Source organism: Carassius gibelio, chromosome B4 (assembly GCF_023724105.1).
Source record: "Carassius gibelio isolate Cgi1373 ecotype wild population from Czech Republic chromosome B4, carGib1.2-hapl.c, whole genome shotgun sequence".
Classification (NCBI taxonomy): Eukaryota; Metazoa; Chordata; class Actinopteri; order Cypriniformes; family Cyprinidae; genus Carassius; species Carassius gibelio.
In genome coordinates this window covers 7,203,964-7,216,927 of record NC_068399.1, presented here as the reverse complement: position 1 = coordinate 7,216,927, position 12,964 = coordinate 7,203,964, and the positions used below count along the sequence as shown (strand labels likewise).

Below are 12,964 nucleotides of genomic sequence, written 5' to 3'. Positions count from 1 at the left end.
TATATGCCATCAGTTTAAGAACAATAAAATAAACAATTTACTTAGCAAATGGTGATAATGTTTGTTAATGAAAGAGAGTACGGGACAAATTAACATTTAAACCTTAAACTAGCAGCACACGTCACTTTCTGAGTGAAGTGCGCGACGTGCGCGTGCCCGTCATTTTGTAACGGTCAACTTCCAGCGGACGGACACGGAGGAAAGGTAAGTCCTATAAATCTACTTTTATTCATAGATTTTAACTGATATAACGTTAAATGCCATCAAAGAGGAGTAGTGTTTTGTATTTTAGTAGGTTTTCTCTTTCAATTTAATAAATAAATGCTCTGTTTGGTTAATTAGCTCAAAAGCAGTCTTAGAGGTGGTCTAAGGTAACGGTAACTGTTAAAATCGAATATAACCTTACCTGTTTTAAATTATTTGAAATTTATCACTATAAACTATACAGTGTTAACTTTCTAATAATTAAATTTTTAACCGTAGTAACGTTAATTAGTTTGTTTGAATGCCTGCTGCTCGAGCTTGATGATGCTCATGCTATCCATGCTGTGAACTTGAATATAAACCGATAGAACGTTAAATATAAAGTTTAACATTAATTAGACCGAGGCTGCCGAAATCATGTTCAGTGTAACGTTATGTGGGATTAATAATTTCCCCTTTTCTCCCTCAAGTGGCAGGCTTGTAAATTCTGTCATCTGTTCATTATTGGTGTTGATGGTGTTTTTCACATGCATGCTTTTTAAAGCTAGTTTAATTCTCAAATTGATCTGATACTTTCGTTTCACAAAAAGTAAACAAATTGTTCACTTTCTTAGGGCCTGACAACCACCAGTTGAGTCCATGATTCAGTGAGTTCCTTATAAGGAAATATATTTGTTACCACCTAGTAATTTAAATGTATTATTTATTGCTTTAAAATGAACACATATATTTATCATCAGGGGAAGAGAAAGTCTGGGCAACAAGACAATTATTACAAGTAGAGATGGGTTTCAAGAACTGGTACTAATTTGGTTCCTGACTTGTTCGGTACTGAAAACATTTACATAAGGTACAGGATCAATAGTGCTGCAATCAGGGGCCGGTTTCACAAAGCTATTCAGACCGGTCTATAGTGTTAGACAAGTCTAAAATTTACTCATAGACTAGTCTAATGCAAGTTAGACTGTTTCACAAAGATAAAGACTGACTTAATTTAGACCAAAAAAATTAGACACCTTACCCCCAGGCTAACTTAGGTCTAAGACTCTGTTACCTTGGCAACCAGCAGAAACAAACAGCCAAGAGAAAAGGGGAAAATGGCTCATAATTTGTGGTTTGCTGACAACGTTATGGAGAGAGCTATGAGAAGGGAAAGGGTTTTTAGGGACCGCAGTAACCTACTGGAAATGTATAATAATGAGGACTTCATCAGTCGGTTTCGTTTGCCCAAAGAAGTTATACTGAGTCTGACAGATGAATTAGCTGAAGTACTGAGCCCTGCCACTTCAAGGAGCCACAGTATCCCAGCAGTGCTACAGGTTTGCACTGCTTTGAGATTTTATGCTACAGGAAGTTTTCTGAATACTGTTGGTGACACAGTGGGTCTCAGCAAAGCTTCTGTGTCACGGGTGGTATACAGGGTATCAAGGGCACTTTCAAATAAGCTCCCTCAGTTCCCAAACCAAATGGCTGAGCTGAACAAACTCAAAAGAGGGTTCTTCAGCATAGCAAGATTTCCCAATGTTGTTGGAGCAATTGATGGGACACATGTCAGAATCCAGGCTCCACCTGCTCATGAACATTTGTTTGTCAATAGAAAAGGATATCACAGCCTAAACATTCAGGCTGTTTGTGATTCTGATCTCCTGTTCCTCAACTGTGTGGCCCGCTGGCCTGGATCCCTTCATGACTCTCGAATTCTGCAAAATTCTCAACTCTGTCTAGCATTTGAGCAAGGCATTATCGATGGGGTCCTGTTGGGGGACTCGGGCTACCCTCTAAAACCTTGGCTCCTTACTCCCTTCCTGAATCCTACTACACTTGCACAGAGAAACTACAACACAGCACACTGTTCAACTCGTAACACTGTAGAGCGGGCATTTGGTGTACTGAAGAGGCGTTTTCATTGCCTACATGGGGAATTGCGAATGGCACCTGACAGAGTGTGTAACATCATCTGTGCGACTGTAGTGCTGCATAACATAGCGAGGTAGGCCTACCTGAAAACAAAATCCACATTGCCATCCATTTTCAATAGGCCTAATTGAATTACTATTTACCACATGCTTCAACTATAATCAAAATTATTTATTTCATTAATCATTAGGGATCTCCGGCTACCTGAGCCTGAAGGTGAGGATATCAGAGATGACAATCTCAATGAACTGGAGGATAGAGAAGATTTAGAGGAGCAGAATGGAACTGGTCGATATGTGCGTCAGATGTACGTTGACAGGATTTTCAATGTCTGAAACATTGAAAAAATCATGTTGCCTGTCTTTACCTATTAGGCTTAAATGAGTAGCAAACAACTTAATAAATATAAAAATTTATTTTTTAAGGTTTCTCAAGTGACATACTGTTCATTCAATAAATTATTCTATAAATTACATTCAAGTTTCATTTCATTCATATCAAAATCTTCAAGGTTATTAAAAGTACAACTTACTATACAAACTGGAAAACTATTAACTCACAAAACAAGTGATACACTGTTCATTCAATAAATTATTCTATAAATTACATTCAAGTCTCATTTCATTCATATCAAAATTATTAAAAGTACAACTTACTATACAAACTGGAAAACTATTAACTCACAAAACAAGTGATACACTGTTCATTCAAATAAATTATTCTATAAATTACATTCAAGTCTCATTTCATTCATATCAAAATCTTCAAGGTTATTAAAAGTACAACTTACTATATAAACTGAAAAACGATTAACTCACAAAACAAGTGATATACTGTTCGTTCAATAAATTATTAAATAAATTAGTAGGCTACTCAAAGATATTCAGGACTCCAGCGACTGTTTGTGAAGCTCTAATTTAAATTTATCTCTCTGAAGCTGTAAAACTTCAATCTCTAGCAGCAATTTCCTCTCTTCCAGTTGAAGATTACTGTATTGTTTGTCTAGCACCATTGACATGGTTGTTCCTCTGAACACCGTTGTGCAACCCATGGGACCAGGAGCTGTAGCTGTAGCTGATGCTGATGCTGATGCTGATGCTGACGCTGACTCAGACTCTTCATCTCCTGTCCCCTCACGTCTCTCAGCCGGCTCCTCCACCACTGCCTCGCTTCGGTCCCAATTCAAAGACAGGGTCACTAAAAAAAATAAGAACATAACATTTTATTACTTGTAGGTTCCTTCTATTATAGGCTGAGTCATTACGTTGTTCACATGATTTGCTGGATAGCAAGCTTACCGGTTCACATTAGCATACATTATTACCGGTTCATATTAGCATACATCATCAACTTGACTTTATAAGCATCAAATCGAAGGCAATAAAGCAAAAGGAAAAACCAAACTGATTTATTTATAACAATCACCCGCTGTTACCCGTATTCTCATCTTGACTGTCTGGCTCTTCCTCTTGATGTGGCGGCGGGGTGCTGCTGTCAGTGGCTGAGGGAACTCCGCCGGTTACGTCAGTGTTGACGGCTCCACACACTCCACTTTCCCGTCCTCCGCTTATCCCCCAGAACATCGGCGACTGTCCACCATATATATTCATCACCATTTCAGTGGTGTCTTTAAGTTTCTCTTGGGGTCCTCCTCCCGTTTTTGGGTATTTCCTCTTAAATATTTCCTTTTTGGCATCTTGCACCATGTTTTTATATCTTTTCTGTACGTCTTTAACGCTGCGCTCAACGGTCGGATTAATGCTGTTTACTGTCGCGGCAATCTTTTTCCAAATTAAACATTTCTTCTTGTTACTACATTCTCCTCCGCTAAATTTCCCTAGTAAAATGTCCTTGTAACTATTATACTCCTCCAACAAACACATATTTTCTGCTGGGGTAAACTGAACTGACCGGTTAAATGCGCTTACTCGATCCGCCATGTTTTTTGTTTTGAAAAGTGTCTTATTTTACCCAGAATGCACTGCAGTGTAGTCCTACTTGAGATAGTCAGAGTCTTAAGTGCTTTGTGCAATGGTCTGAATTAGATGTCTATCTGAAGTCTGACTATCAACTATATCTAAGTCATAGTCAAAGTCTATCTTTGTGAAACCGGCCCCAGTATTCTTGTAACATTGATTCATTACCCTTCAGACACAGCCACATATCCTCCAAATCATCTCTGCGTGGATGGCAGCAAGGATCCAGGATCAAGAGATCATTCTTCATGGAGACTGTTCCACAGGAAGCAGTTTCTCCTGGGTGAAAAACTAAACCTGGTTGTTTCAGCATCACTCAGGCAAGACTAAATACTTTTAAATTGATTTCAGTTGGTTATGTGTTTCAGGTCATCCTGACCATTCTGCTGTCCTGGATGTAAGGCCGTGCTGCAACTACATTTCTCGTTGTTGAAAGATTTGTGCAGCGGTATCCAGACATATAACGCCCCATCACATGGGGCGTCAACGCCTCTCGTTTACTTTTAAATGAAGTGACGTCAAGGATGGTGAAATTAATTCTAGAAATTAATTCTAAATAGAAGTTGAAGACTTCTCAAGCGCCAATGCAGCCGTCCTCCAGTCAGAACATCTTATGCAAATACCCTAGCGCAGACGCAAGCCAATCAAGTGCATGCAATACCAGAAAGCTAATGTGATTGGCTGTCACTATGAGAAGAGACAGTAATTCTGATCCGATATCAGTGTCGTTTTTTGCAAAAAAATTTATATATTAGACTAGAGCTGCACGATTAATCGTTAAAAGATCGCGATCTCGATTCAGACACCCTCTCGATCTCATTTCTAAAAGACAACGATTCCCCGAGTCTGTTAAACCTTTGACAAAGTCTTACCGGATCATTCAAATCCGTGCGCGCACTGCCGCTGACACAGAGAGAGCTCTTACCATGTTTGGTTAAGAAACATCTTCACAAACAGTCTTTTCAACTACACGGTATTATAGCTGTCTTACAGTCATTTATATTTATCACAGAAATACTGGGATAAAGTTTATAGTTTAAATATAAACATTGATGTCTATATGGCAGCGATCAAAATATAACAAATCCCCTTTTGAAAGTACTGCGCTTTAAATAACGTTTGTGTCGATTGCATTGTTTCACCAACAGGTGGCGACAAGTGTCTTAATTTATTTGTCAATGAATTAATTTTTCATTCAAGAGAATCGTTCAAAAACGCTGATTCATCCAGAAATGAAACAAGTGTAGTAGGTTTATGAGTGAGTCATTGAATCAGTGATCTAAACAACTTTTTCATCATTCTAATATTAAAAAAACTGGGGTTTTAAATATATTATATATACACTACCAGTCAAAAGTTTTTGAACCATAAGATGTGTAATGTTTTTTTAAAGTCTCTTCTGCTCACCAAACTATATTTATCTGATCCAAAGTACAGCAAAAACAGTAAAGTTTTGAAATATTTTTACCATTTAAAATAAGTGCTTTCACTTGAATGTATTTTAAAATGTAATTTATTTCTGTGGTGTGCAGCTGTATTTTCAGCATCATTACTCCAGTCTTCAGTGTCACATGATCTTCAGAAATCATTCTAATATGCTGTTTTGCCATTCAAAAAAAACATTATTATTATTATTATTATTATGTTGAAAACAGATGAGTAGATTTTTTTCAGGTTTCTTTGATAGAAAGTTCAGAAGAACAATAATTGTGTGTAATAGAAATATTTTGTTATAAATGTCTTTGTCACACTTGATCAATTTAAAGAATCCTTGCAAAATAAAATAATAAATTTATATACTTGTGATAATGATAATGTTAATAGTAATAATAATAATAAAGAATCGTAGGAGAATCGTGATCTCTATATGAGATCAAAAAATCGTGATTCTCAATTTATCCAGAATCGTGCAGCCCTATATTAGACAGTTTCATCGGATGCACGCACCTGGACCTAAGTTAACTTCCGGTCTGTGTTGTGTATATCGGTCTGGCTGCAGTGCCTTCTACAAACGCAGTTAAAGGCAAGGTGATGAGTAAACTGAAGTTGGGCTCAGGTGGTTGTGCTGCGGGATGTTTCCCATACATTTATTTATTTTTGGAGACTCGCCACAATTTTAAAACTGATCGATTTTCAAAAAGGCTTCGTTAAATAAACATGAGTAACGTTACGTACTGCACGTTTAATAATTCCTAACATTTATATGTTTAAATATCAAAACGAGGCACAGGTGTTTTTATATCGCTGTATTTCTGAAGGAAGACTTGCATGTTATATGCCTGATAAAGCAGCGTGTGAGCGTACCAGCTCTGCTTTGTTTACAGCTGTTACTGGGGAAACCTCTATTTCTCGCACTTTATGTCTATGCTTTAAAACATCTCCTGCTGGCAAAGGATGAATTTGCATTTTCATCAAGTCCGCCTGATCCACACAGAAAACATATTTTGTTTGTTATCAAAAAATATCTACTCTAGAGGGACTTGGCTGTTGTTATTGATTCTATTTGGAAGTCTACCGGTTAGGTTAGGTCCACAAAAGCGCGCATGCGCAGTAACGTTTGTTTATGTTGTTGCCGTTGAAACCGTCTATATATATGTGTGTGTGTGTGTGTGTGTATAATGTATGTGTGTGTAAAATACATTTCTTTTAAATGTATAGCACAGTAATGAAGGCAGTAACATGTGACAGATGGGACAGAACAAGAATCTATCATTGTGCTAATGTTTTATAATACGAAAGGGTATGGCTCCTATACAGCGTGCATCGCGTAAACACAACCAGTGTGCAGAATGATGCACTTGAAGCAACACAGAGTCACAGCGTGTAGCATTACTCACAGAAATGTTCAAAACACCAAAGGAAGAGATATTGTTGTGTATTATATGTGTGCAATATTTTGAGCCTTTTCTTTTAACAGTTTTAAATATCAGTTATTGTGCGCTCTTGAAGAGAGTTTCATTGTTTTGACTGTAGTAACTAGGGCTGGGATGATACGCTAATCTGCCAATTCAATACTATCCCGATACTTGTGTGCCGATTCAATATATATTTATAATTATATATATATATATATATATATATATAATTTAGCATTGTGATTATAAATATATAACTATTGCAATTCGTGACTTATCCAAATTGTCTGTAAAATGATGTTTGTTTCTGTAGATTTGAGGGAAAGATTAAAAACAAGGAGGTCTGGGAATGACTGAAGGGAACTGACAGCAGTGCGGGAAGGAAGTTATCACCAGAATGTAAGTTCTTTGAGAATGTGTGCTTTGTTTATTACAAGTTGAGTTTTCATTTAAATGTGGCAATGTACACAACTGGTCAAAAGTTTTAAATATATTTTAAAAGTTTAATTTATTTCTATAATGCACAGCTATATTTTCAGCATTAATTACTCCAGTCTTCAGTGTCACATGATCTTCAGAAATCATTCTAATATGATGATTTACTGCTCAATACATTTTTCTGATTATTATCAGTGTTGGAAACAGTTGTGCTGCCCAAACATTTTGTCTACACTACAGTTATATTTATTTATTATTTATTTTATTTTATTTATTTTATTTGGGGGGGGGGGGGGGTTGGCTAATAGCAAGAATGCATAAAATTTGAAACCAGTGGTAGAGAAGACTTTTGTAATTTTACAAAAGATTACCTTTTTTTTCAATGTTTTGAACTTTGTGTTTTATAAAATAATAATGAAGAAAAAATTCAACTTTCCAGAAATGCTAAGTTTTCTTCCCCATCATTTCTAATATGGGGTGCGTTTCCCTAAAACCAACTTTGGTCACAAGTTCCTTCTTTACTAATAGAGTTCAGTGGAACTTACAACCGTAGTAAGCTAACTGCAGATGTGATTCACATCATGTATGTCATGAGCAGATGTACACTTTGATCATAGCGCCAATAATGTGATTAGGTGCATGTAAATGCACTGATTTGTGATAATCAGCAATGTTTCCCGATCAGCAAATCAGTATATGAAAAAGATCATGTGACACTGAAGACTGGAGTAAAGTTACTGAAAAATTCAGCTTTGCCTCATAATTATTTCAATAAATATGTTTAATTATATTCAAAAAAAGAGTATGAAAACTGTTATTTCTTTCTTTCTTTCTGTTTTCTTTTCTTTCTTTTTTTTTACAATTTAAATTTTTTTTTTTATCAAATTAATCTAGCCTTGGTGAGTAGAAGAGACTTCTCTTGAAAACCATAAAGAAAAGATTCCAGATTTTTGACTGGTTGTGAACATACATGAGCAACATTAACAAGATGATCCTCCCTTTCAGCTCAGAGAAGGATGTTGACAGTGTAGGCCCAGGATGAAGAAGAGGAGGAAGAACACGTTTAACAATTTTCTATAAGCTTGCCATGTGTTATAATAAAAACAATGAACATGACTACAATAATATGCTAAATGTTATTAAAAGATTCCAGTTTGCAAGAAGTCTGAGTGTCTGACTCTACACTAGAGGAACTCTTTTCTGAAGAAGATCAGGTGCTGAGAAGAAGCCTTGTTCTACAGCAGTGGTTCCCAAACTTTTTTCAGCATGCACCCCTTTCTAGTGTTTGGCACCTGTCAAGCACCCCCCAACACCTTACTCTGGTTAGATTTCACATTTTTAATTGCAATAACTAAATACAAATATTCACTGTAAATTAGAAAACATAATAATAATAAAAGATCACTTCCTTTTTTTGTGAGATGGATGGGCCTGCATGTTTGCACATAGATCATATACATTAAATATATATGATATATACATATAAATATTTAATTTCTTTAAAGCCAGTTTTTAACCTGGATTCACAAAACATTCTTAAGAAGAAATTTCTTCTCAACTTCCATTTTCTTATTTTTTAATTTTAGAAAAAACTTAAGCATATTTTGTATTCCCAAAAAAATTCATCTTAAGAATATTCTTATCTTTTCTTAAGATTGTTGAAGATAATCTTCTTAAATTTAGGACAGCCCCAGACTTGTCTTAAATCCAAATAATAATAATTATTTAATGGGAGGACTAGAGATGTGCACAAGTTTTCTGAAGGGACAGCGATGACTGTTAATGTAAACATGATCGCTCATGATTAGCCTGTGTGTGACGCTGCTTTTTGCTGACTTCAAAACTCATTAGCAACCCTGAAACGAGTCAGGGTTAATTTTAGCTTATTAATACATCATCTTTGGCAATATTCGGTGCATATGAGTGCGCAGGATGCATTTGCTGTAGAAGCGCGGACTAAAATACCGGAAGCGTTCACTCAGATGAAAGTGCAAAAACACGACACAAAAATTAATGAAACATATTGCTGCAGCTTAAGACAGGCTATTTTAAAAGTAACTGTTCAAAAACAGGCCGCATTAAAAACATGAAGCTGAGCGCCATTCAAAGTCGCAACAAAAATATACAGTCTGGTGCGTGCTTATGATCATGATTATTAGGGTAATCTACAGGAGTGAGTTTAGCAGCAACATGTATTTATTCAGATAACAGCTGTTAATTTCTTCTTAAGAAAAAAAAATTAAGATGTTCTTAGGAATATATTTGAGAACGTTTTAATATTTTAATTTATTTCTTTAGAAGATTTTTGTGAATCCGGCCCCAGGTGTCCATTCTGTTGAATGTAGTAAGTGATAAAATGAACGAATTATCAGTTAGCACCTAATATGAACTAAAAGAACAGGGCGGGGCTATTGTGACACAAACATTTTACGTGCTTGTAAAATGAAATTATATCAATTGTAATTTATACAGTAATGTAGTGTGTAATGTGAAATGTGAAATTTTAGTTCTTAATAAAACCTTTGCATGTAAAGTTTACCTCAGTTAAATACATAAAAATAATAAAGAGCGATCTTTTTCCCCGCCATTACAAACATTCTCTTGCGCACCCCTGGTGGTCAGTCTGCACACCACTAGGGGTGCACGCACCCCAGTTTGGGAACCACTGTTCTACAGCAAAACACTGCATCAAGCCTCCTGTCCTTCCCTCAGAAGAGCCTGTCTTCTGCTGCTGGGGTAAGAAACACCCTCTTCCTCTTCTCTATCAGCTGTCCAGCACCTAACTCTGCCTCCTCAGCACTGTCTGAAAGAGTCTTCTCCGCAGTCAGTAATCACAGATCACAGATTCTTCTGAGAAAGTCGATATGCTCATTTTCTTAAAAAACTTTGTTTTTTCGGGTGGGACAAATAATACAGGAGAGATGCTAGAAATCTCTATATTGTTAATTTTTCATATCTTTACGCTTTATGAATGTTTTTCTTCTGAGAAGCTCAAAAATTATGGTTCTTTGGTAATTGTTATATTGTTTAGTTTTATCCTCTGATAGTGAGCACAGAGTCCTGATCATGACATGCAAGAAAAATAAAGAAATCATGTCCATGATTTACTAATTCATTCCCTCTATGTACTAAAACGTGCACAATTACTTTTACATTTCATTGATTTGCTAAATCGTATGCACAATTTACTAATTCGTTCTCTTGATGTATAAATAGTGTACACGTTTTAGCAAATCGAGGGAATGAAATAGAAAATTGTGCGCATGAATTAGCCTAAATTTTTTCCTGCATGTCGTGTAATTAAAGCACATCACCACCAGACATTTATACCAGGAGCCTCATATACGACGCTCACAGTTTTACTTTGTGCAGTATCTCTGTGCAGTATCTGCTGAATTGTTTCATATCTATTTATCATGTATTTTTTGTTGCACTAAATTATGTTGTATCAATAAGTTTACTGATAATTATTTTTAATTTTCACTAATAACGTCATTAACCATCTCCCCATCTTTAAGACAAAAAATTTCTATTGTTTATATTGTGTAATCTATGAATTGATGTGTTTAGTTTTCTGTGCTCATAACGTAGTAACATTTTGCATGTTTAAAGAACAGGTGCGATGTTCAAAATGTATTTGTACAAAGTAGTGCTGAATAAATATTGATTTGTGAATGAATGCAATGTGTTTTTGTCTATTTTATATTAGAATGTAATGTTTTTGTATTTGTTTGCATTGCATGTATGTAATTAATGTATTAACTATGAATCCCCTATAATTAGATTACAATTAGATTTCATAAGGTTTATTTTTTGCACCAGAGATGGATTGAGTTTATTAGTTCTTTATGTATTTCAAGGTAATGGTGAAGTGAAAATATGAATTACCAATATGATCCTGTAATGTCACGTCCTCATAACGTGCAAGTTTGGTCGTCAGGACATACTCATCACGTTCCAGCGACGTTCCAGTATAACGTTGCCACGACGGATATGGGAATCACAAAGTTATGTCACTGGAACGTTATGTGGTACGTCGCTGAGACCAATATGGTATTTTATAGGAACGTCCTCATAACGTGCCAGTTTGGTCGTCAGGACATACTCATCACGTTCCAGCGACGTTCCAGTATAACGTTGCCACGACGGATATGGGAATCACAAAGTTACGTCACTGGAACGTTATGTGGTACGTCGCTGAGACCAATATGGTATTTTATAGGAACGTCCTCATAACGTGCCAGTTTGGTCGTCAGGACATACTCATCACGTTCCAGCGACGTTCCAGTATAACGTTGACACGACGGATATGGGAATCACAAAGTTACGTCACTGGAACGTTATGTGGTACGTCGCTGAGACCAATATGGTATTTTATAGGAATGTCCTCATAACGTGCCAGTTTGGTCGTCAGGACATACTCATCACGTTCCAGCGACGTTCCAGTATAACGTTGCCACGACGGATATGGGAATCACAAAGTTACGTCACTGGAACGTTATATGGTACGTCGCTGCGACCAATATGGTACTTTATAGTAACGTTCTCATAACGTGCCAGTTTGGTCGCTGGGATGTACTCCTCACGTTCCAGCGACGTTCCACTATAACGTCGCCACGACGGATATGGGAATCACAAAGTTACGTCGCTGGAACGTTATTTGGGATGTTGCTGCAACGAATATGGTCTGGTCCAGTTACGTCGTCACAACGTAACTGTGTTAGCTGGGTTGTAACACCGGCTTATTTTCCCAAGTCGACGAAGTCAAAAGATGCCCAATCTGGCAACACTGATTAATTCCAGCCAATAACTGGGCAGCCCGGGCTTAAGTCATAAGTATCCTACCAAATGCATGCTGAATTTAAAATCTCATTTTGTGCTTACAGGTGCTGTACGTGCAAATGGTTTCTGTCGCACAGCCACAGACACAGACATTCAACGTTATGCCATAAGATGGTTTAACTTGGCTGCAGACCGTGGTGCGGCGAGGAAGCGCCTGACCAACCGGTCTAAACAGGCTGAGGCCGATGATTAGGCTACTTATGTTCATGTGTTCTTTTGTTAAATAAAATGTTTTATGTCTTTCAAATTGTTTCAGTTTTAATTTAAATAGTCTGTCGCAGGCTACACGTTGTTTTCCAATTCAGAGACCATGCCCTTTACAAATTTCATTGGCCTGTAGCCTAGTGTGTTTAAACCCCACCCACGATCAACTGCAAGATAGAATACAACCAACTTACTGTTCCTTTTCAATAATCCGACTTGCATTCCAATATTAAAAAACTTATGTTTACTACTTATGTCTCATGTCAACTGTAAATGGTTACATACAACTTAACAGATACAAAACACATTCCCATTTTCCAGAATTCCATTATAATCAGAGAACATCTCCTCTCGTAGCACTACTTACAACTAGTCTTGCTGATCCTAGCACTTATGCTGTGTTCACACCAAACGCGAATAGATCGTCAAATTCGCATCTACCGCGTCTAGTTTGCAGCTTGACCATTCTGAGATCATTCGCGCGTGAAATTAACTTCACAACAGACACGAATTCATGGGGGAACTTCT

The 12,964-nt window shown here is 36.7% G+C and overlaps 3 protein-coding genes across 4 annotated transcripts in view; all 3 read left to right on the top strand.

Annotated features, from left to right (window-relative positions):
• Positions 1-12,964, top strand: part of LOC127955944 (zinc finger protein OZF-like) — a 155,441-nt gene that overhangs the window by 67,156 nt on the left and 75,321 nt on the right. The gene's annotated exons all lie outside the window — the stretch shown is intronic.
• The window catches only part of LOC127955948 (zinc finger protein OZF), a 313,902-nt gene that overhangs the window by 248,478 nt on the left and 52,460 nt on the right, over positions 1-12,964 (top strand). The gene's annotated exons all lie outside the window — the stretch shown is intronic.
• LOC127956043 (putative nuclease HARBI1) lies at positions 1,085-2,596 on the top strand. Its single transcript, XM_052553798.1, has one exon. The coding sequence runs from the start codon at positions 1,302-1,304 to the stop codon at positions 2,196-2,198; it is 897 nt and encodes a 298-aa protein (XP_052409758.1). The 5' UTR covers positions 1,085-1,301; the 3' UTR covers positions 2,199-2,596.

What these genes read in the sequence shown, in the direction of transcription:
- LOC127956043 (XM_052553798.1), top strand. Translation starts at nt 1,302, where the DNA reads ATGGCTCATAATTTGTGGTTTGCTGACAACGTTATGGAGAGAGCTATG.